Here is a 22,373-nt window from a genome sequence, read left to right on the forward strand (position 1 = left end):
TTCTCACCAGGGAAGCATGGTAAGGATAGGTAGAATGATCAAAGTCATACATGGGGCCAAAGCACCAAAGTGCACAGGGACAATGGGGCAAACAGCAGTGGTGACCAACTCACATCTTGTGGAGTGGCACTGAGACTTCACTGAGGGCAGAAGTGTCATGATGGTTGAGGCATCACTCAAAGACACCCTCTCCTTGATTAAGGGAACAGGCAAAGGAGACATAAAAGTATGGCTAATAGAGGAGGAACTAGCATAAACATCCGCAGGAGTCTAGAGGGGGCGACATTTATACACACTTCTAGGCAAAGATGAAACACTGATCTAATCCCAAATAATTACATACATCCCATGTTTTCCATGGCAAACACTGCTAGTACTGGCACACCAAAGAAGATGAGGACCCTTGTCCAGAGATGACATGCCCAATCAAGCAACCCGATATGTAAGCCAGGGCATGGCAGGCAGGAAGGTCAATAGATGTGATAAACGATAGGCTAAGAGCAGAGAAAGTTACTACACCAAGTAGACATGAGTGACATCAAGGAAAACAAAAAATCTTACACTTCTGTAACTTCACACCCACAAATTACTCATCAACCAAATATATTAGCAAATTAGTAAGCAAATTAATTAGAACCACAAATTGCACCAACAGAAAACTTCATAGCTAGTTGAAAGTTTTTCCGGCCTAACCCGTCCAAAAATGCTACAATTATGCAATCCACCCACCTGTTCATATTGTTCTTTTTCTATAATCCAGCTTACGACTACAAAAAACCACAAAACAGACTTAAACCCAAAACTGACAACCTAACCATCAGAGAGCTCTCTCTACCACACCACAGTTTTTTCAACACTCCCGCCTGCATTTGTTTACAATTTGTTCCCTCCCGTCATTTGTCGTCATATGACGTCACAACACGAACAGATACTTCTAAACATAAAGAATGTTTTGCTATAAAAACATCTAATAAAATTAAACGTGCTTTTTATACATTTCGTTATGCCCATACCATTTCACTAATATACAGAAAATAAAAATAAAATAACGATTCAACTTCTAAAACTAACATATAATCACACTTATCTCCTTCTCCCTCCCCTCCAACCTCTTCTTATCCTAATCTCCTCTAATCTCCATTATTTTCCAATTCTTTACCCTTTAAGTAATTTTTAATATTTTCCCCTGAAACTCCAGCTATTTCATGCTTTCCTTTTATCCATCTCCCCTCCTTTATTTCTCCAGATTCTATTGTTTCTCTTAATGCTGCAATATCTATTTTTAATCTCCTACTACTTACTCCAGTACTTGATTTTATTGCAGTCATTAGGTTTTACTACCAGTTTTAACCAATGCTTCTAATTTCCTCCCTCTTACTATCTCTTCCCACAAATGTTTGAAATATATCAATCCTTCTATGGCCTCCCCCACACTCGGAGCTTCTACTTCAATGGTGGACTTTGCTACTCTTCTGGATTTCTACCATATGGGACTTCTCCTATTACCACCTGTCAAAGACATCACATAACCCATTTGTGTATGACCATCTTCAATATTCCAAAATGAAGCATCTGCATAGGCTTCACAATAAATCTTTTCTTCTTCTTACTTACTTATTATCACTTCTCCCATTATGCTCTTAGTTTTTCCCACTATTTTAATCAGCTTTTTCATATCCTGAGTCATTCCTTCTTTAAAAGCTTTACTTAATTCATTATCATCATATATTTCTGGCATGGTATGTAGCGGTACCCAATTCAACTGTCCTACCACTGATCTATATTCTGCTAACTCCTTTTGTCCCAATACTCTATTACCCATAAACCTTCTAGCTTCTGGTTCTCTTATAGAATTTATATATTGCCACTCATTAAGATATATTCCATTTTCCTTATGCTCTACTGTTACTCCTATACACCTAAAACTTCTACTTTCTTGTCCTCCTACTTGCAATTTCCCTTTCAATTTCCCAACTGTTTCCTTTCAAAATCCTTCAGCTCCTCCATAGCAAAAATCATCTATGTGTCCATAAAATACCGTTCAATTTATTGTCTTTCCTCCAAAAGAATATATTAGGTTATAATCTATATCTACCTTTAAGCTCCTCCACCACTTTTACCACCTTACAATACCTTGCCTTTACTGCATCCTTGACCCCATAAACAGCTTTCTTCAATTTCCATAATCCACTCCAACCATCTTCACTGGGTGGTTTCAAATATACTTTTCGTTGCATTTTATCACCTTGTATATATGCAACTTTTACATCTAACGTATAACAATTCCAGTCTTTCAATTTTATTACTGTCAAATAAAATTTTACAATTTTGGCAATGCATGTAGGAGTGTCTTTTTCCAATTCAGCCATTTCTTCTTCAAAACCTCTAGCTACCAATCTTGCTTTACATACCCTTTCCCAACCCCACCCTTTTACCTTTTCAGTTACTATCCATCTTGTAGATATAGCTTTGTGTCCAACGTCATTTACCTCCTCATATACCTTGTTTATCTCTCCAAATTTGCAGTTCTTTTTCTTTAGCTTCAATTACGGTTCTATTTTCAAATTCTAGCAAAACCTATTCTTCATCTTCAATTTTTTCTACATGACTATAATCTCTTAAGTTAACCCATTCCTTGTCACCTGACTGTGAGTCTTCTACATTGTACGAATCAGCCCAAGATTTGCTTTTGATCTTTTTCCTGCAAGACTTAATATAGTCCACTCTTCTATTTGTCCTGTATTTTTGTTTATAGCTCTAACTCTATTTCCTTTTTTGAATTTGGGGTATCCCTTTATCCTCACTTTCCCTTCATCTTCCAGTGTTTCTCTGCAAATCTCTTTCTATAGTCTCTTCTATATCTGCATTCCTTCTCCAACCCATTATCATCTCCTTTCCTTTCTGCCTATCTACTATCCCATCATTTGATGCACAGGATTCGTCATTCACAGTGTGTGTTTTATCTATTTTAGGTATCTTTTCTTTTTCTGGTGATAGTCTTTGACTCCTAGTAACATGTATTCTACCTTTTTCTCTTAGAGATTCCCCATGTTTAATCACTACTGTCTTACCCGATACTCACACTACCTGAGCAGGTCCTCCATTCATTTTCAATTTCTCCCTTATAGAACCCCTCATTTCCCACGACTCCTTCAAATTTATGTTCTCTGACATTTTTGTTTAAAGCAATTCTTATTTTATTACAAGACTCATTTTTGATAAACACTTCTCTGGCCTGATGCAATGCATTCAGTGTATCCCTTACTAAGCTTTCTTCCATACCTTTCTATCTGCTTCCAGGACTTGAACTTTCTTCTCCCATTAAATTGGGCAAGTAAGGGTTTTTTCCCAAATACTAATTGGTTAGGGGAGAAACCACCACTATTTAATAAGTAGTTCCTGGCACTCACTACCTATCTTAATGCTATGGACCACTTCCTCATCATCTTTTCACACATTCCATTGTCCCATGAGATTCAGATGCTGTGGCCGATATTTTAATATTCCATCTTTCTGCCATCCTCCTACTTTTCCATTTTGAAATTCTCCCATTGTCTGATGATATTTGAGAAGGCACCAAATGTAACAAATCACCTGTCAAAAGTGTCTTTATAATAGTTTCTGGTTTCTTGTCTTTATCCAAAAAGCCTGACATTACCTCGTTGCCATATTTACCATTACCAAGAACTCTCTCTCTTCTATCTCTCCCACACCCATTGCTACAACTTCATTAAATATTTTAATCCAAGAAAATCCCACTAATGGTTTAGCTGGGTTTCTTTTGTATCTTTTACATACCTCACAACTTGCAATTAAGTCTGTTGGTTTTATTTCCTCTTTTTCTTTCTCTCTCAAACCATGTTGTGCTTCTGTTAACTTCCATACTTTATCTCCACTTCCGTGACCAAATTGTAGATGTAACTTCATCATTGCACCTTTAATTTCCCTTAGACTCTTTCCCTTCCAGCCCTCCAGTAACAATTCTTCTTCTATCTTCCACCTTCCTCCTCAAAATTGGCATTCTTAAGTGGCCCTGTTTGTCTTCTCTTACTTTTACCTTCACTTCCCCTAATACTTCTATTTTAACACAATTCTCTTTTAAATTTATAGTCATACCCATTTTACTCATGGTTGTCTTACCTACTAACCACGGTACATCACCCTGCAAAATGTCTGTCTTCAAATAAAATTTTCTGTTTATCAATATCACTGGTATTTCCATTATTCCTTTCGACTTGTATGATGACTCACTGAAACTAAATACTTTATTAGACTCTTTCTTGGTATCATTCATTCTCCTCAACTCTTCTTGATTCAAACCCACAACAATGCGTGCTATTCACAATTCCCCACAAACTGTTGATTTACATCCTATGTCTAAACTTGCACCAACCTCTTCCCAAGATTCTTCCTCTATTTTACTAACTTCTCCTATATAAACTTTTTCTTTCTCTTGTCCAGTTTCTAATTTCTTCTTCTTTTGAAAATTTTGAGGACAATCTCTAGCCCAACGCCATTCTGATTTGCACATTACTGTTACTTTCCCTTCTCTATTTATAATATTTCTTCCACCTCTACCTCAATTCACTTTGCCCCAATATCTCTGGTTTTCCCTCCCCCTCCCAAAATTCGCATAGCCTTCTGATCCCAACCATTCCCCCTTCTCTTTGTTTCCTATTCCCTCAAATATTCTTTTCATTATCTGTGACAATGTTTTATATTCCAACTTTCCTTGACCACATTTGTTTTTGATTTTCCGTGAGATTCGCTTGTTCTAGTACATGAAAACCTTTTGCTTCCCCTTCAAGCATGCTTTTCCCTATCGCTCTACTACACTTTGACCCTGCCTTTTCATACCTGATTATAAAATCTGACTCTGCTTTTTCATAGCTAATTATAAAATACCTCATCTTTCAATAGATTCTCTTTCTATTTTAAAATGGTTTTTCATTTTACTATAATTTTCCATTAGCGTATCTTTTAGATACACTTCATCTAGTTTGGACAGGATTATCTTTGAACCCTCTTTACCCTTAAGTTCATCTCTATTAGTTCCTTCTGTTACTTCTAAAGCTTTTCCTTTTAAGCTCATTCTTGTCTCTATCCCCTGGGTATTTCACTTCTTCTCCACAAACCATAATGAAGTCAGTCCTCTCCATCCTTCATAATCGCCCCAGTGACCCGCTAAATGTCAGAGGTGTCTCTTCTCCATTTAATTTCCCAAAGTTTACCATCAGATCCATCGAGTTTTAACCAACCATGCTCTGCTACCACTTGAAAGTTTTTCTAGCCTAATATGTCCAAAAATGCTACAAGAAATATAATCCACCCACCTGTTCATGTTGTTCTTTTTATAATCCAGCTACGACTACAAAAAACTAAAAAACAGACTTACAACCCAAAAATTGACAACCCTAGCCATCAGGTTTTCTCTCTACTGCACCACAGTCTTTCTAATGCTCCAGTCTGCATTTGTTTACATTTTGCTCCCTCCCACCATTTGTTGTCCTATGAGCGTCTTCACGAAATTACTGACTTTTAAACATAAAAAATGTTTTGCTATAAAACATCTAATAAAATCAAACATGATTTATATGTTTAAAATCGCCCCATACCATTTCAGGATAAAGAAAATGAAAATAATATAATGATGATTAAACTCAAAACTGCTTACATGTAATCACTAGTGAATGTAGCACACACCGCTACTTTAATGCAAGGCAACAAAACTTCTTGCTTGAAAATGGTAGGAAAACACACAAGACCAACAACTCAACTACTCACCACTGGATGACGTTCCCTACATAAAATCACCAAAACAAACTAAATATTAAGTAACCCAATCACCCAAAACGAGGCAATATGCCACTTCCCAACTACACAAATGAAAAGGTAAAGCTGAAAGATAACTTTGATAGAAAAATGGAAAAGTAAAACATAAAATATGGAAAACCCATGAGTATAATAAAGTTGATTGATTTGAGGCAATGACTGTCATAAAGGCAAACTGGTAGTGACAAGGAAAAGCTGAAAATACTACTAGTCTACAATGGAATCACGTGTATTAAAGTAACTCCAATACAAGAATCTGGACATGCAGAGAAGAGACTGTTTCCCTTACAATGGGTTGATGCAGCACAAGGATTTCTTACAAAGAAATGCAGAAACTTTGAACATTCATCCACTATAGTAATTCAGTATTTTTATCTCCAAAATCTGGAACAATGACACATATTCCTAAACAATCAAAGAAGGCAAAATAATAACACAAGAACTTTTCTAACAAAATATATGTGAAGAATGCTGACTTAGAAACTAATCATTATAAAAACTTGGTATGTGTACAAGATGACCTGTCATCACTTAGCTGAAAGAATGACTATTTTCAAGAAATCTGGTATTTCACATCAGGATCAAACACTTTAAACTTCACCACATGGAATTTGGTGCATCATCACTTGCATATCAGGCATAGTAAATCTTTTCAATGATTTTTAAACAATAGAACCTAAAATCTTGGCCCCATACCCTCTGCTAATTTAAATCATCTGTAGTCAAAAGAAAAAACATAAACAAAAAAACACACACAACATTTATGAACTACTAAACTTATTCTGATTCTGCAAATCAAAATCAAAGAAAATCCCCTCCTAGGCAAGCCATCCCATTTATGCTCAACACAAAAATTAATGTTGAGCAAAGAGGTGGAACTGCTAAATACAAGTACACAAGTTTAGCAAAAAGAAAAAGATCACTGATATATGGCTTGAAACAAGGTCACAATGATCATAGATATTAAAGTACATCGTTAACATGAACCAATTCATAAAGTATACAGAGAGTTTTACACTTTATCACACTGGCAAAACTTACTATCTTGAATTTCTCATACTTAAACTGGGTTTACTGCTCATCAAAATGATAACTATGATATATACTTCACATCTAAAACATGTGACCAACCTACTACTTATGGCAAGGAGAGAAAAATAACACAAGAAACATGTCTCAGAGGAAAAACATAGAAAACAAATTTGAAGACCGTAGAAAGAGCTTTATGTGCTTAATTTGAAAATTCTAATTGTTACATCAGAAGTTATTTAAAATACATTTCTGTAAAACTAGAAGATTAACATACACAAAGAGAAAATCTGGGGTTTACAGACATTAGTGTCACTGGCAGGAGCCAAATTTCTGGGGCTTCATACTCTAAGTAGCAACATAAATCTAAACTCCAGAGAGCATTACAGATGAACATATATCTATCAAAACTTATCACAGTAAACTGAGCAGATCTACTGGTGAAGCTTTACTTCTCCTTTGTGAAGTGATACAATAAAAGCAAGCAACTCAAAACCCTGCATGCTTAAAGTGCCAAGAGCTAACATTAAATGAGCAAGGGTATAATTCCTAGTCATCATAATCAATAGATGGCTTGATAAAACCTAGTTGTGATTGTACATTTCCAAACCAAAATTGACATATCAAAAAGTTGTTTGGCTTATGCTTAAAAAGAAAAAATAAATCCTGTAAATAACTTGTTTAGATTTATGCCAGTCTTGTAAAAAAATCCACAGAAGGCAGTTACAGAGTTTTATTGCTTTACATACTCTAAGATACAGTTATCTTGTAGAAAACTTGAAAACTTGTATATGAAGGGATGCTTCTGCTCTTCCATAAATCATCCACCCCCTATCAGCTTTAGAAAGATCTATTTTCACGTGTCTTCAAAGGGAAGAAGTTCTGAGTGCTAAGATGAGGAGGAAAGTGTGCAGTGAGACCATCGCACTTACTTTTTGCATGAACCAAAAATAGTTAGTTGCATCAAAAATTTGTTCCTATGATTATCATATGGAGTTGGAGGCCACTAGGGATCTACAGTCTCAGCAAGTGTAAAAACAAAGTTTAAAAGTCCACTTATGTTGGTCCTAAAGTATTCTAAAGCTGCAAAGAATATTTTGATAATTATCCAAGGATTTTAATTTTAGTAGTACCCCTAAAATTAAAAAGCAAATTTATTTTCTCATCTTAAATACTACATCTACCATATTTGAAAGGGAACTAATACTAATTAACAAGGATGCTCCTTTTGTGTTAAAAGTCAATCTTTATAAAATATCTAGAGATTGTATTATATAGGCCAACTTTTTTTTGCCAAAATTAACAATACTGTACTAAACATTATGTTTCCACATAAACAGCTCAAGAAGCCAAACCAATTTGTTCAGTGTAGTCTATCACAACATTTAAAATAATAAAAACCTTGCCCCTATCAGGGACAACTTGTACCTGAAAAAGGTAATTCCACAGAAAACATGGCATGTCTCAAAAGGTTTGTACCACTTTGTGAGGACTCAAGCTTCAATCCACAACCAAAACCCTTTATAATACAAAAGAATTGGAGATTCATGGGTCTAGCAAACAGCATGATAAAACATTTGACTGTCTGTACTGAATGAGATACCTTTTAACAAAGGAAACATTGATGACAAACATTACAATTCTACAAACGGAACAGTCAAAGATAAGAAGCTTCTATTTATCTTGATCCTCCCTTTTCTGGAGAATAATTTCTGTTTGATTAAAAACATCTGTACAAGAATCAAACTAATGAAACAGATTTTTGTTACTGATATTGTTCTACAGAAAGTTCACATACCAAAGAGTTTGCCCTAGGGAAAAACATCATATGATAAGATGAAACTTACAGGAAAGATAAAGTTTAATAGCTGGGCAGATAAATCTCAGGTTTGCCAAAGGAATAATTGGAAAAATAAAATAGCAAAATCAATCTGTTTGGGGTCACAGGACACTGCAATTGACCTTCAGTCCTTTTTTAACAATGTGCAATGAAGATGGGCTGCAAAATGCAAATGTCAGGATAATGGTAAGCATCTGGATCAGCTATATGACAATTTCATTCCTCTTGATCATAAAGTAAAAGATACTACAGTTTGATAAGAGTAACAACTGTAGTTATCTATAACCCTACATGCTTAGTTATAGTCAACTGTATGCCTCACTTTTGCACAGGTAACAGCTAAATGCTCTGCTTTTGTTAATTCAAATAATTCCTAAATCTTTCACTCCAAACTATATTTTCTAGCTAAACAGAGTGGTATCTTCAGCTTGTTCAAAAGTCTATGAAACAGATCCCATGTGTTACTGTTTGTGACAAAAATTGATGCATGGAAGAAAGATACTACTGATCATAAATAATGTAAAACATATGAAAGAATTGCCTTTGGCAGACTTTCCTAAAGGTTACTTTAAAGATGAAAACATCAAAGGGAAAAAATATTTATCAAACGTGAATATAAAAAAAACATGGAGACAGCAGAAACACTGGTGACAGTGACATAATTGTAAACCGCAAAATCCTTTATATGCAACTTGAATTTAAGAGGTGAAAAGCCAACTCTCACAACTCAAATCATGAGGACAACACTATCCAACATTACCTCTTTTGCTTACAGATGACTGATATAGACATCATCCAAATTCAAATCCTTTGCATTTTGATAACATACAGAAAATAAATTTTTCCTTTGTATACTACAACTTCTGCATTGCATTAGAGTAGGTAATATATCCGTGTGCTATGGAAAACAAATGACAACGATCACAAATAGTTTATCTTGGCTAATTTTCTTTGGTGGAAACTGCAGTTTTGCAAATATCCTATGCTTTATTTCACCGAAATACACTTATTTTGGGGATTTTTCACTTTTTATGCCATTGCAAAGAGCAATCATTCAGCTGCCAACCAAATAAAATTCAGCAGTCTACCTTGAAAAATTGCCCTGCATTTTTACTGAACATAAAAAGGTATTGTTTTGACTGTTAATTTTCTTATAGAGAAACTAATGCTACAGTTTGTATAATTTTGAAGATATTTTCTGACTGTAAGTAGCAACATCCTTGAAAGGGGTCCGGATGTGTTATGAGTTGAATCTTCTTCTCATGGGATCAACCAAGATATCCCATTGGTGACCTGAGGGTTAATCATCTTCTTTATATCCTTTGTGGAATTTGTTTATATAAAATGTAATTTATATAAATAAGAAAACAGAACCATCTATCTAAGGCTCCTCTAAAAAACTTGTCTATTTCCCACACATGTATGTCCATTTATTTAGGATTCACATTAAACATTTTATAGCTATTTTGGGTGCCAGTCAAGAAAAAGCTCCTTAAATTAGTAAAATCATTGTTATAAGTATTTAGGGCTCACTTTACCATTCAGACAATAGTTTTAGATGGTAATCTAAGGTTTCTTTGGGTGTTTGTGATGAAGTGTTTGGCCATTGCTTTTGTTTGAACTGATGTCGAGGGAAGGGTTTTAGGTGATAATTTGCTGTATTTTTGTTGTGAACATTGAGACAGGTGTGGGTGTGAAAGCAGTTATTAAGCTTTTACAGTTCTTCACTTGTCTCAGGGTATAGATATAAGGTGTCATCGATGTACCTACATACATGTGTGGATTTCTTATATTTTGAGACCCTCTTTTTATAGATGGTACCCATGTAAAAAGAAGAGGACTCCAAGGAGAACCCAAAGCCACGCCAGGATTTGGGTGTACATGTGATGCCTTCTGGAGACGAACCAAAAGGTTCCTTTTCCACCCACAGAGGCTATTTGTACACCAAAATCGACAGCATGCCGATGGTTTTTCCCTCTGGGGTCCTCTTGACAAATTTTTATATGGGTAGCCATCAAGAGGAGGGTCTTCAAGTTCCTAAGAAAGCCGTAAATGTTCCTCATGTTAATCAGCCAAATCATCACCTTTGAGACAAGTGAAGAAATGAAAGCTTGAGGCATGCCCTTCCACACCCACAGCTGTCTTTGCTTCATTTGAATACAGCAGCCGATTGTTGCCTCCCATAACTTGACGTGCTTACCGAGTGGCAGGAGGAACGCAATCATCACTTAAGGTGTACACGAAACCTACTAACCTGGGCATGTGTCTGAACAGAGAGTGAGTCCCCAGAGAGATACAAGCAATTGTTCTTCAATCCCTTTGTCAGAAGAGCTCTCCTGCACTGCTCCTCTTGGACTGACACCTACAGAGAGCTGGAACGTGTTGCCCCGATCTTCATCAAGAATGGACACGCAATTTGGATGTTGACAAGTGCATTAGAAGAGCATAGATAGATGGTATTCAAGAACTCGCCTGATACATCTGATGACATCAAAAATTCTACAAAGAATATAAAGGATATAAAGAGGACCAACACACCCTCAAGACTATCATTGAGGGCAACATCAGCCTGTTCGATCCCAAGAAGATGATTAAACTCATAATATTCTACAGGAATAAGAAAACCAGCAGCCTAAGTGATGAGAAATAATGTGGCCCCCCCACAAGCAGGATCTCTCATGAAAACCAACATGGTCTACCGATACAAGTGCCCCATCCGTAGAGTGCTTGGTTCCTACACTGGCATGACTACTCCTGCACTTGTCCAAGAGGATCTTCCTGCCATGTCCAGGAGTGGAAGCCCTTTTTAATCAAGCCAGGACTGCCTTAACCTGAGAATAAAAAGAATTGACATTATCCCTAACATAGAGATAATAGATCAAACAACTGACCATCGCTGTTGCCAGCTACACTCCTGGAAGGCCTACACATTAGGAGAGAAGCCTAGTCTCAATACCAAACAGGAGACCTTCCACTCCGATGTCCACAAACCCTGATGAGTGAACCAATGAGCGCCCATCAGCAGGCAGCGATAAAATGAGTTCTCTTACTCTTCTACTTGCAATGCTCTTCAGGTCTGGGTTCCATCTATCCCACTCCTTGATTTCATGGGCCTTCCTACAGGTCTAACCTAGATATTTCCATATCTGCTGCTTTTCTGACCAACTGTTCATTTCCCTCATCATCACATGTCCAAACCTTCCAATCTTTGAGATCTCTTGTCTTTTTCCTTCATTCAGCAGGGATTTTGCCTTGCTGCCAATGCCTCAGTCATAATATTGTACACTCTTCTTTACTACTGTATTATCACACCTTTCAAAATCTCCTAAATTTTCCTAATGTTTCTACTGTATAAAGTAATGGAAGGTTATTGTATCCATCATTATTCTTTATCCTCCATTGTTATGGTTTTGCCCCAGAATAAGAGCCTGCACTAGCATAGGCTAGTTTAATCAAAGCTATTACTCTGCCCTTTCAACTGATGAGACATTTCACAAGTACTCTCACAATTCTTGCTTCCAATGTCAGTAACAATAAGTCCTCAAGATAAGACCTGGCAGATATATCGTAAGTGTTCTCATTTTGAAGCTCTTCCACATTTGCTCTTTCCCTGAACAATTGTTACAGGACGGAAAATCTTTCAACTCCTTGTACACTTTATAATCCTGAGCAACTCTAGTTACATCTGGTACACAGTAAAGCATTCTGGCTCCAACTTTCCCACAACCAACAGAGGTCACTTTCCTGATTATACTTCTTCCTTTGCTTCCTTGAAGGCACCATAAGCTATGTTTTCCTTACAATGATATTCAGTCAATTCCTCTCCATTCCATTCATCTATCTTTTAAACATATCCACCATCTCTTCCTCTGATTCTATTGTCAATATTATGTCATCAGTATAAACTCAAGGGATCACATTTTCTGCACTTTTGCCATTGTGGCTGCTGACTACTATGATAAACATGACATTTTTATAATAAAATAAGATTTTATATCATACTTACCTGTTGTTTACATATAGCTGTAATTTCGATCTCGACAGAAAATTCAAAACTGGCGGTCCCGCTAATATATGGTCAGGTGATACGACTACCCCGCCCTCTGCCGGGGTACCTGGATCCATTTCCATCAACAACTAATCATATTTTCTATGTCCCTGTCCCTTGCGGGAGTGGGTGGGAATCCTTTATATGTAAACAACAGGTAAGTATGATATAAAATCTTATTTTATTATAAAAATGTCATTTTTATACATGAACTTACCTGTTGTTTACATATAGCTGATTGCCACATTGAGGCGTGGGCATGGACAGCTGTAAGTGTTAAATGGAAAAAAACCTGAGATCATCAGGCTAAGAAAAACGCCTTAACTTTGGATCTTACCTGCTAAGGAAGCTGTTTTCGAATCTGTTACTGCCTCTGTAACCTGCTATCCTTAGTGCAACCTGTTGGGCCTAGTAGCTCAGACGCAGGTTGCTATATGGAGAAAGGTCTGTTGGCCCAGCCGTCTTCGACACAATCAACCAAAGCATATAATGCCCCCTGCTCAGGGCCTGTACCAAAGCATCCACCATCATATCACCCAACCATAAAAAACTCACACCAACCTATTAAAATTAGACCTACTTTGGCCATCTAACCTCTTAGGCTCTAGTAGTCGCATCAAAAAGAAAATTCTGCACCCAAGGAAACTAAGGAGAGGGATCTAGAGCCTCTGGTTTTTGCCCATCACCTGTCAGACGCAGAATAAAGGGGCCCAACGCACTGCAGTCTTCATATGGTTTGGATCTGTCTCAGGAGATAATGCCGAAGGCAAAAACAGACCAACATCTCCAATAAGTTGAACTTAGAATGTCCTTTAAAGCCATGTTCTTCTTTGAAGTAAAAGAAGTCGCAGAAGCCCTAATTTCATGAGGCCTCACTTTAACTAAGGGAAATCCAATCCCTTAACTCTAGTGTGCCTCCTGAATCAGTTCTTTCAAAAGGAAAGAAATCCCATTTTTAGATAGAGTTTCTTGGGGTTCTTAGTTGAGCACCATAAAAATCATGAGTTCCTCTTACACTTCTGGTCCTGTCCAGATAGAATTTCAATGCTCGTGACCGGACAGAGAAGTCTCTCTGTTTCTCTTCCACTCAAGGAGGATAGGCTAGAATGGGAAATTCCTTTGGCCATGGATTACTAGGTTTTCGCCCTTAGCTAGGAAACCAAGGTGAAGGAAACTGAGCCTTATCCGGTTTTAAAACCAACTCTCAGGTGTCCAGAGCATGAATCTCACTCACTCTCTCTTTGAGGCCAGTGCCAAGAGAAAGAGAGTTTTCTTAGTTAGATTCCTAACGGAGCAGGAACTCAAAGGCTCAAAAGATTTGGAGGTAAGCCACTTTAGCACCACATCAAATTCCAATGCGGTACGCTAAGAGATTTGCCTTTAGTGCCCAAAAAGGATTTAAGGAGTTCTGCAATATCTTTTGTCTGAGGAAAGATCTATACCTCTATTCCTGAAAATTGCCGCCAGCATACTCCTATACCCTTAATCGTGCTGACAGCCAATTTCTTCTCCTTGTGCAGAAACAAAAGAAAATCGCAACCCTGGCTTAGAGTCGTGAAGTGGAAGACACTCCAGACTCGGAGCACCACTCCTGAAGCGCTTCCACTTCGCCAATAGACCTTTGTAGATTCTCCCTGGTTGATCTCAGCCATTGTAGATGACTCTTCTAGAGCCTCTCTCCTGTAGAGTCGCAAGTTGGAACCCTGTCAGATTTAGATCTGAACGGGGTTCCTTCAAGAAGACTTTGCTTGTGCAACTGGCACAGAAGGTCTGGTCTGAATTTAAACCTCCTTTGGCCAATCCACTAGATTTCTCCAGTAGCTCTGGAAACCATGATCTTCCTGGCCACCATGGAGCTATAAAGATCTCATTGACACACTTTCTGTTTTCGAAACTTTTTTTAGGACTTCTCCCAGCATCCTGAAGGGAGGGAATGCATAAAGGAAGAGACCGACCAGTCCAGGAGCATGGCATCTCCAGCTAATGCTTCTGGGTCTGGAACAGAGAGCAAAGAGGTAGTTTTCTTCCCTCATTAGAACAGGTCCCTTCTGGGAGTTCCCCCAAACCTTCCACAGGCCTTGGCAGACTTTTCTGGTGGAGGGTCCATTCCGACGGAATGACCTGGAGTGACCTGCTTGAGGATATCCGCTCTTAAGTTGAGAGCTCCCGGATGAAGCTTGTTACTAGCTCTATGTTCTTGGTTGCCGCCACAAAAGCAGGTCTTTTGGATCGGAACAGAGAGAAGGAGTGAGTGCCTCCTTGTTTTTTCATAATGCACGCCCAGAGCAGGGAGTTGTCCTAAAGCACTACTATCTTTTTGTTTTCCACCAGAAGCACGAAATGTTCCAAGGCTAGATGTATTGCCTTCAACTGCTTTGCTTTAGTGTGCCAATCCCGTTGGGATGAAGACCAATTGCCTGACACTTGAAGATCCCCCAATGTTGCTCCCTCAACCCTGGCTGAAGGCCGGAGAACAACATCAGGTCTGGGTTCCTCTGACTCAGTGACAAACCTGGATCTAGTTTGCTTCCTGTCTGTCCTCACCATGACAGGTCTTGCTTTACTGGAGTGGATAGAGGAAAACAAGGAATCCGTGTCTTTCTTCCTGTTCCAGATCTGCTGTAGGAAAGAACTGAAGAGGTCTCATGTGTAGCCCTCCCCAGACTGAAGAACATCTCTAGCGATGAGAGGTGCCTAAAAGGCTCATCCATTCCTTGGTGAACAAGTCTTGAGAAGCCATCAGGTATCTCACTTTCAGCAGGCATTTCTCTCCTTTGAGACGCCGGAAAACCTGAAAAGAACTGAGTTCATCCGAACTCCCAAATAAGTCAAGTCTTGAGATGGAGAGAGTTGTGACTTTGGAAGATTTACTATGAGTCAATCCTCGGGTAAGAGAAAGGGTCCTTTGTAGGTCCTTCATGCATTGGCCTTTTGACGGAGACCCAATCAGCTGTTTCAGGAGGTAAAGGAAATGTGTTCCCCTCTAAGTAAAAACCATTTACTTAAACAGCCATCATCCTCATGGAAAACTTCTTTGTGGGCTGTTGATAGGCCTGAAGCAAAGAGCCCTGAATTGAAAAGCCCTGCCTCTGGAACACAAACCGTAGGAATTTCCTTGATCTCGGATGGATCAGGTACATGAAAGTTTGTGTTCTGAGATCGAGGGCACCATCCAGTCTCCTTCCTTCAGGGAATTGATAACCGACCCACAAGTTTCCATCTTGAATGGTGTTTGGAAGCAAAATTTGTTCAGGGCGCTTCACATTGGGACTGGTCTCCATCCTCCTGACGCATTTTGGAACCAGAAACAGACGGTTGTAGAACCCGAGATGAAGGTTCGAGGACTTTCTTCTATGGTTCCCTTTGAAGGAGGGAAGTAAATCTTCCTCCTCCAACACCACAAGTTTCTCTGAGTCCTGGGATACGATGAAGTCTACTGGCGAAGACTTTAAAGGAGGACTCTGAGAATCGGAATGGTGCTGAGCCTCTCTCAGAACGCTGATCACCCAAGGTTCTGCCCCTTGGCCTCCCAAAGCTGCCAGGCACGACTGTAGTCTGGCTCCTCACCGTCTGGGGAGGACCATGAACTCATCGGTTGGTTCCTACTAGCTTTCTGGGGATGAGAAGAGAATTTTCCTTTTCCCTAGCACGGGAAAAGGGCAAGAAGGAGTCATGGTGGAACCTAGAGGATACAGGGAAAGAGGTTTGGGTACTGACTGAGAAGTTGAAAACCTGATGTCTTTTCAAGAATGAGCCCAGTAGGTCTTGAGTAGACTTCATGAGAGAGCCTCAAAATTTCCCTAACTAACGTGATCCCAAAAAAGGATTGGCACAAAGGAGCAAAAGAAGGCAGATTTCTGGTTCTGGAGACTCCTCTCTCGGAAAACAAAAGATAATGTGCTCTCTTTCTTCAAAAATGCCGCAGCAGTCACTGAGGCAATTTCTGACTTTCTCTGTTCGAGATCGGACCCTTGTCCAGGCAGGCCAAAATAGCATCAAGATCTGTAGCAGTCTTCCCGGGAAGATCTCAACGCACTAGCCTGCTCAAGGCACTCCTCATAGACCAGTCATCCAAAGAAAAGATCTCCAAGATCCTATAGGAACTCTTCACCAGATGGTCAATTTCCTCAAGACGGAAAACCGCCGGATGAAGAAAAGCTGAGCTCTGGGCAGAATCCACAAGGCCCAGAAATCCCCTTGAGAGGAGTGGCAGAGTCTGCTCCTGGACTGGTCGGGTCTCATACCACTTAACGAGACTTAAAAGACAGTTGAGAAGTCCAGAAAGATGTTTTAGCCTGAGATCTTTTCTTGCTCAACCATCCTTCTTGCTCCTCGGAGAGCTCTTTTCAAGAAACAGACAGTTTCCAGCTACTGAGAAATCTAGAGGAAGGAGGTTTAAAATCCTTCTGCAAACTGCACAGCAGGAGACGAAGGGGAAGCTGGAGCAAAGTCTTCTGAAAAAGTTCTTCAAAAAGTTGTAAGAGATGCTTGTGTTGGAAGCAGGGAGCAGACGGAATCAACATCTACTTCAAACATCGGAAACTGGGGAGAGAATTCTGAAGCAGTTGGAGCACCAGTGATAGAAACGCTCGAGCCAAACTTGCGGATTTTCCTTTGATTATCGGCACAAGGAGAAGAAATTGGCGCTAAGAGCTCGACCAAGGGGTATCCGAACATGAGCTTGAGGAGTCAGGAGCCTAGAAGATCCGACAAAGAGGCAGAACCTAAAACCATGGTAGCACTAAAGGCAAATCATTTCAGCGCATTGGAACGTGGAGCGGTGAGAGGCGCCACTCGCCAAATCTTTTGAGCCTTGAGTTCGCCGGTGCGGGCGGGGAATTCGCCAGGAGCGACGATCGAAGCGAGCCAGGCGCGCGAAGAGAGAAGCGAGATTCATGCGAGCTGACAAAAGAGTTGGTTTTTGAGCGGAGCAGAGACTGGAGCCTCAGTTGCAGAAGGAACCTTGAAGAGCTGAGCTAAACCCTCGTAAGTCTCAAAATCTTGTCCAATTTGTCCTTCTGCTAGCCTATCCTCCGAGGGAAGAAAAGCGGACTTGGGATTCAACGGGAAGGAAGAGCATTGCATGCTAACAGGAGGATCCAGAAGTGTAATCCGAGAACGCATGACTTTTTGAAGAAGAAGAGATCAACTCTGGGCATCCTAAAACCCTCAAGACTAAAGAGGAGAACGGGAAAGGTTTCTTTGAAAGAGCTGACTTGGAGGAAGCTCTGTGTCTTAAGGGCCTACTAGACTCTGATTTCAACCTCCTCGATTTAAACAGAAGCACATGAAACACTTAAGGCTTACTTAGCGAGCTGCAACAGCCTGGGACGCAACAGGCTGTTAGAGGGAGCATTCTAAGTGAGCAGACCCCACTGAGATGTTCGGCCGGGCATGTCTTCTCCCTGAGCCCTGGGAGCCGGATCAGAGGCCTCGACCTAGAGAACGAGGGGGCGAACAGTCACCCTCCTCCACAACACTATCACAGGAAACTTCAGAGGCTCTAGATCATCTCCTCACATCCTTTGGCCAATCTTTTTTGGTCGACTACTAGAGCCTAAATCTTACCATCAAATTCTGCCCGTAGGTCTGACACGGTAGTGGGTTGAAACAACAGGTTGGGGCAGGAATAGAAACAGGAGGGGTAACAGAACAGAACAAGAGGCAATACTATGTCCTACTCTGGGAGGAACTTCTGGCCAAGCCTACCTTTCTCCATTACTTAACCCATGCCTGATACTAGCCAACCTTGCCAATCAAGCACAGACAAAGACAGGTTATCATCATCTATCCAGATTCGGCACAGCTTCTCTACAGTTAGAGCAAGAAGAGAGGGTCTTGTTAGCCGATGATCTGAGTTTTACAACCCCCGCACATCTAATGAGATCCTGAATCAGACATAATAGAAAAAAATCTCAACCAAAGCCAAAAACAAGCCAGAACTGCAACAAAAGTGGGTATTTTTATCAAAGAAGAAAATTTTATACATACTTACTGAATGCTTCCTGAAGAGGAAACGACCCAGTCGCCGGCCCGGACAGAGAAAAATATGATTAGTTGTTGATGGAAATGGATCCAGGTACTCGGTAGAGGGCGGGTAGTCAGATCACCTGACCATATATTAGCGGGACCATAGTTTTGAATTTTCTGTCGAGATCGAGAATTACAGCTATATGTAAACAACAGGTAAGTTCATGTATAAAAATCAGGGGTTCAGTGCTGATACCTGACGAACACTAACTTTTACTCAAATTCTTCCGATACATTTGCCGTTGTTTTCACTTTACATCTACGAGTTTTTTTAAAGAAACAACAGCAGCTCAGTGAGTCTTACTGGTACCCCTCTACCTTTATAATGTCAATGCAATTATCTGTTCTAATACTCTCTCTACTGCATTTTCAATATCACAAATACATGGTACTTCTTCCTTCTCTATGGTAAAAAAAAAAAAAAAATTTGGCACTAAAGAAAAAAGTGCAAATACAAAAACTTGAATCCAAGACTGTAGAAGACCATGGCAGAGAGGCGTAACTCGGCACAAGGTTTACATTTTTTACCACCTAGCATAATACAACTCAAGATACTAACTGAGATGACCAAACAGCCACAGACAGTGACTTAAATGCCCAAACGAATTAATCAAAATTTAGGAAGACAGCGAGGCTAAGGACAAAGTTGCAGTTTTCTTTTAAAATAATGACTAAGACTTTAGCCAACCCCCTTATCATCCTTGCACCTTATTTTACCAAAGCCTATCCATCATCATTTTAAGTGCTCGAACCCTAAGGAATCTACATCCCTTACATTAGTTTATTAAATGTTTAGCAAATATTCAAGTCCTCCTGAGGAGCCACACTTTCAATTCCCTGCATTCAAAGACTTTTGATGGCTCTTTTGTAAATCTGTGAAATCATTCACTTGCATTGTATGATGTTATTTGTAAGTTTGATAAGAACTGCAGTGCTATTTCACAATGAGACAAGTTATGCTTTACTTAGCTGATTTTGATTTAATAAATACTAGGACAAGTTTCCAAGGGAATGTATAAAAAATGACAAAATCAGCCTAATACTTAAGACCAACTAGCTGGTTTATGACAAGCTGGTGTCACAATAGCAAAGGTAACCATAGCCAAAATTTAGTTTAACAAATACCATTAATGAATTGTAAAAAAAAAAAAAAAAAAGCTCCCAGCAACCAATAGCTCCAAGCAATAATATAACCAATTCTATACTTACAAGAAAAACATATACAATTCAATAACTTCTCAACCTTGCATTCAACAAAGGAAGAGTTGACTTACCTAAGTTATATAAGCGTACCAACACAAAAAAAATAAAACCTCGTAAGTGTACCTCATCTATGAGTGATTCTGTATTGATGCTGCATACATTCCTAATAAAATTTCAACAACGCAATAACACATGTCCAATAACATACCAACCAGAATGTACCTAATATGAGAGCAATTATCTACAATGTGTTTACAGCATGTTACGAATTACTGTAGAATGATCATAACTTTCTGTCCAATGAAAAGAAGTTATTAAGCAAGTTATTATGACAACAACAATGAATAACTCTTACCATAGAAAGAATCTGTAATATGCCTACAGTAATTAAAACTAGGGGGGGAAAAACACAATCTCTTACCTGATAAGGAATAATCATTTCTTCTACTTTCTGAATCTCTTATTAAAAAGGCACCATGTTCGTTTTCAGGTAGTAATAATTTCTTTTCTGCTTCTATTCTTTTTATTTTACCAAAGTACCACCTGTAAAAGAAACCTTAGTATTAGACAAGCTTCATAACACAGTATCGGAAATACTATACTAAGTAATAATGCCTTGAATCAGCAACCAAACATAGAAATACAAGATATAAGAAAATGCAAATTCAAATAATTAGCATTTTCCCTGGATAGACAAACCTTTGGTCTCTTATATGGATTATCTCTGACAAAAGCCAGTCAGGTCACTGAAGCTTGGTAAAGGTTTGTACTATAGTAGGAAAAAAAGTGTTTTCTGTACTAAACTGAGTAATACAACAATCATTTCTGGTTCAATAGTTACAAAAGGGCCAATCTTCAACCACAACATGAAGGATACCTTGCAGAAATTATTTTGGTAAGGGTTCATTTATCAAGGTAGCAGTATCAACACTTGGAGGTCAAGAAGGTGGCCAAAACTCTTATGTGGCAAGTCACAGTGATTGATTGTTGCATAACCAAAAATTTAAACCATCAAAACATAAAATAAATATTCTGAGTTGAAGTTTGCACAAATTTTATAGAGATAACATTTGATGTCACCACAATCTTAACACTTAAGAAGATCAACACACCTGATGACACTGAAACATCAAAGGGTTAAATATTATGGTAGTTTCACGATGATTACTTTTATACTGGATTTCTTCTGAGCCCCCCAATATCTATTTCTCTTCAGGCACGTAGCCCATTTCTGTTTGTAGTGTTATGGATGTACGGAATGAGGGGACTACGAATGAAAATCTAAGGGAATTGTTATATGCCGTTGATCAGGTGATTATAGCAGAGACTTAAGAAGAACTGCAAAGAGGAATATAAGAGGTAGGTATCTCTTGAGTGAAGTGGTATGAAGGTACATGTGGGTAAAGCTGAGGTTATGGTGTGCAGCAAGCAGGGAACAGAATAGTTATTTATACAAGATAGAGGAATCCCAGATATTAAAAAGGTAGAGAATTTCAAGTACTTAAGATCTACTTTAAGTCAAGGGGGAGGGTGTGAACCTGAGATTGAAAGCATGGTAAAAGTAGCTCAGGAAAAATGTAGGGATATGGCAAGAGTAGTGTGCAAAAAAAAAAAGCCAAATAAACTAAAAATATAGATCTATTGTACTGTATGGTTCAAAATGATGGGCATTAAGAAGGAAGGAGGAACAGAAGCTGGAGCAACTGGAAATGAGGATGCTGAGGTGAACTTTGGGGATCTTGGTGCATGAGACACTGGAAAGTGAAGAAATCAGACATGCCTGGCTTGTTATAGATTACTCATATGATAAAGAGAGTCAAGACTCAGATGGACTGAGCATGTGGTAAGGATAAGTGAGGAGGAAAGCGGGAAGAGGGCTTGGGTGGAACCTGTGAGGAGTAGATGGTCAAGAGGAAGGCAAAGGATTAGATGGCACGACATTGAGGAGGATTTTGAGAAGAAAAAGTTCCGCAAACGAAGATGCTTTCCATAGACATAGTTGGAGGTGATGCATCAAGGTAACCAAACCCCTTAGCTTAGAGATAGCGGTGGGGATAAAGAAGAAATGTTTTGGAGATCTGTGAGAATGAGTACACAAAACAAATACAGCAATAACCTTATCATTCATTTCCAAAAATACAATTTGTTTGCATATAAACTATTTCTTCTGTAGTATCCTCTATACACATTACAGTATCAACATTCCCTTCCTTTTCTAAACACGCGCAAATCAAAACCATCAGAGTTTAAGATTGTTTCCATGGTTTAGAATGCAGCGTGCTTAGCCAATAATGAGAAAGAGCAGCGTGCTCAGCCAATAATGAGAAAGAGAAGAAAGAAAAAGGAGACAAACATACAAAATTAAAAGAATAAAAACTAGAAAACAGAGGT

The 22,373-nt window shown here is 38.9% G+C and overlaps 1 protein-coding gene across 1 annotated transcript in view; it reads right to left on the minus strand.

Moving 5' to 3' along the window:
* Positions 1 to 22,373, minus strand: part of Src42A (Tyrosine-protein kinase Src42A) — a 119,382-nt gene that overhangs the window by 64,522 nt on the left and 32,487 nt on the right. Inside the window, exon 3 of the mRNA XM_067084234.1 lies at positions 20,404 to 20,525. Coding sequence (XP_066940335.1) covers positions 20,404 to 20,525 — 122 coding nt within the window. The remainder of the gene's footprint in view (positions 1 to 20,403; positions 20,526 to 22,373) is intronic.

Source organism: Macrobrachium rosenbergii, chromosome 3, assembly GCF_040412425.1.
Source record: "Macrobrachium rosenbergii isolate ZJJX-2024 chromosome 3, ASM4041242v1, whole genome shotgun sequence".
NCBI classification, from domain to species: domain Eukaryota; kingdom Metazoa; phylum Arthropoda; class Malacostraca; order Decapoda; family Palaemonidae; genus Macrobrachium; species Macrobrachium rosenbergii.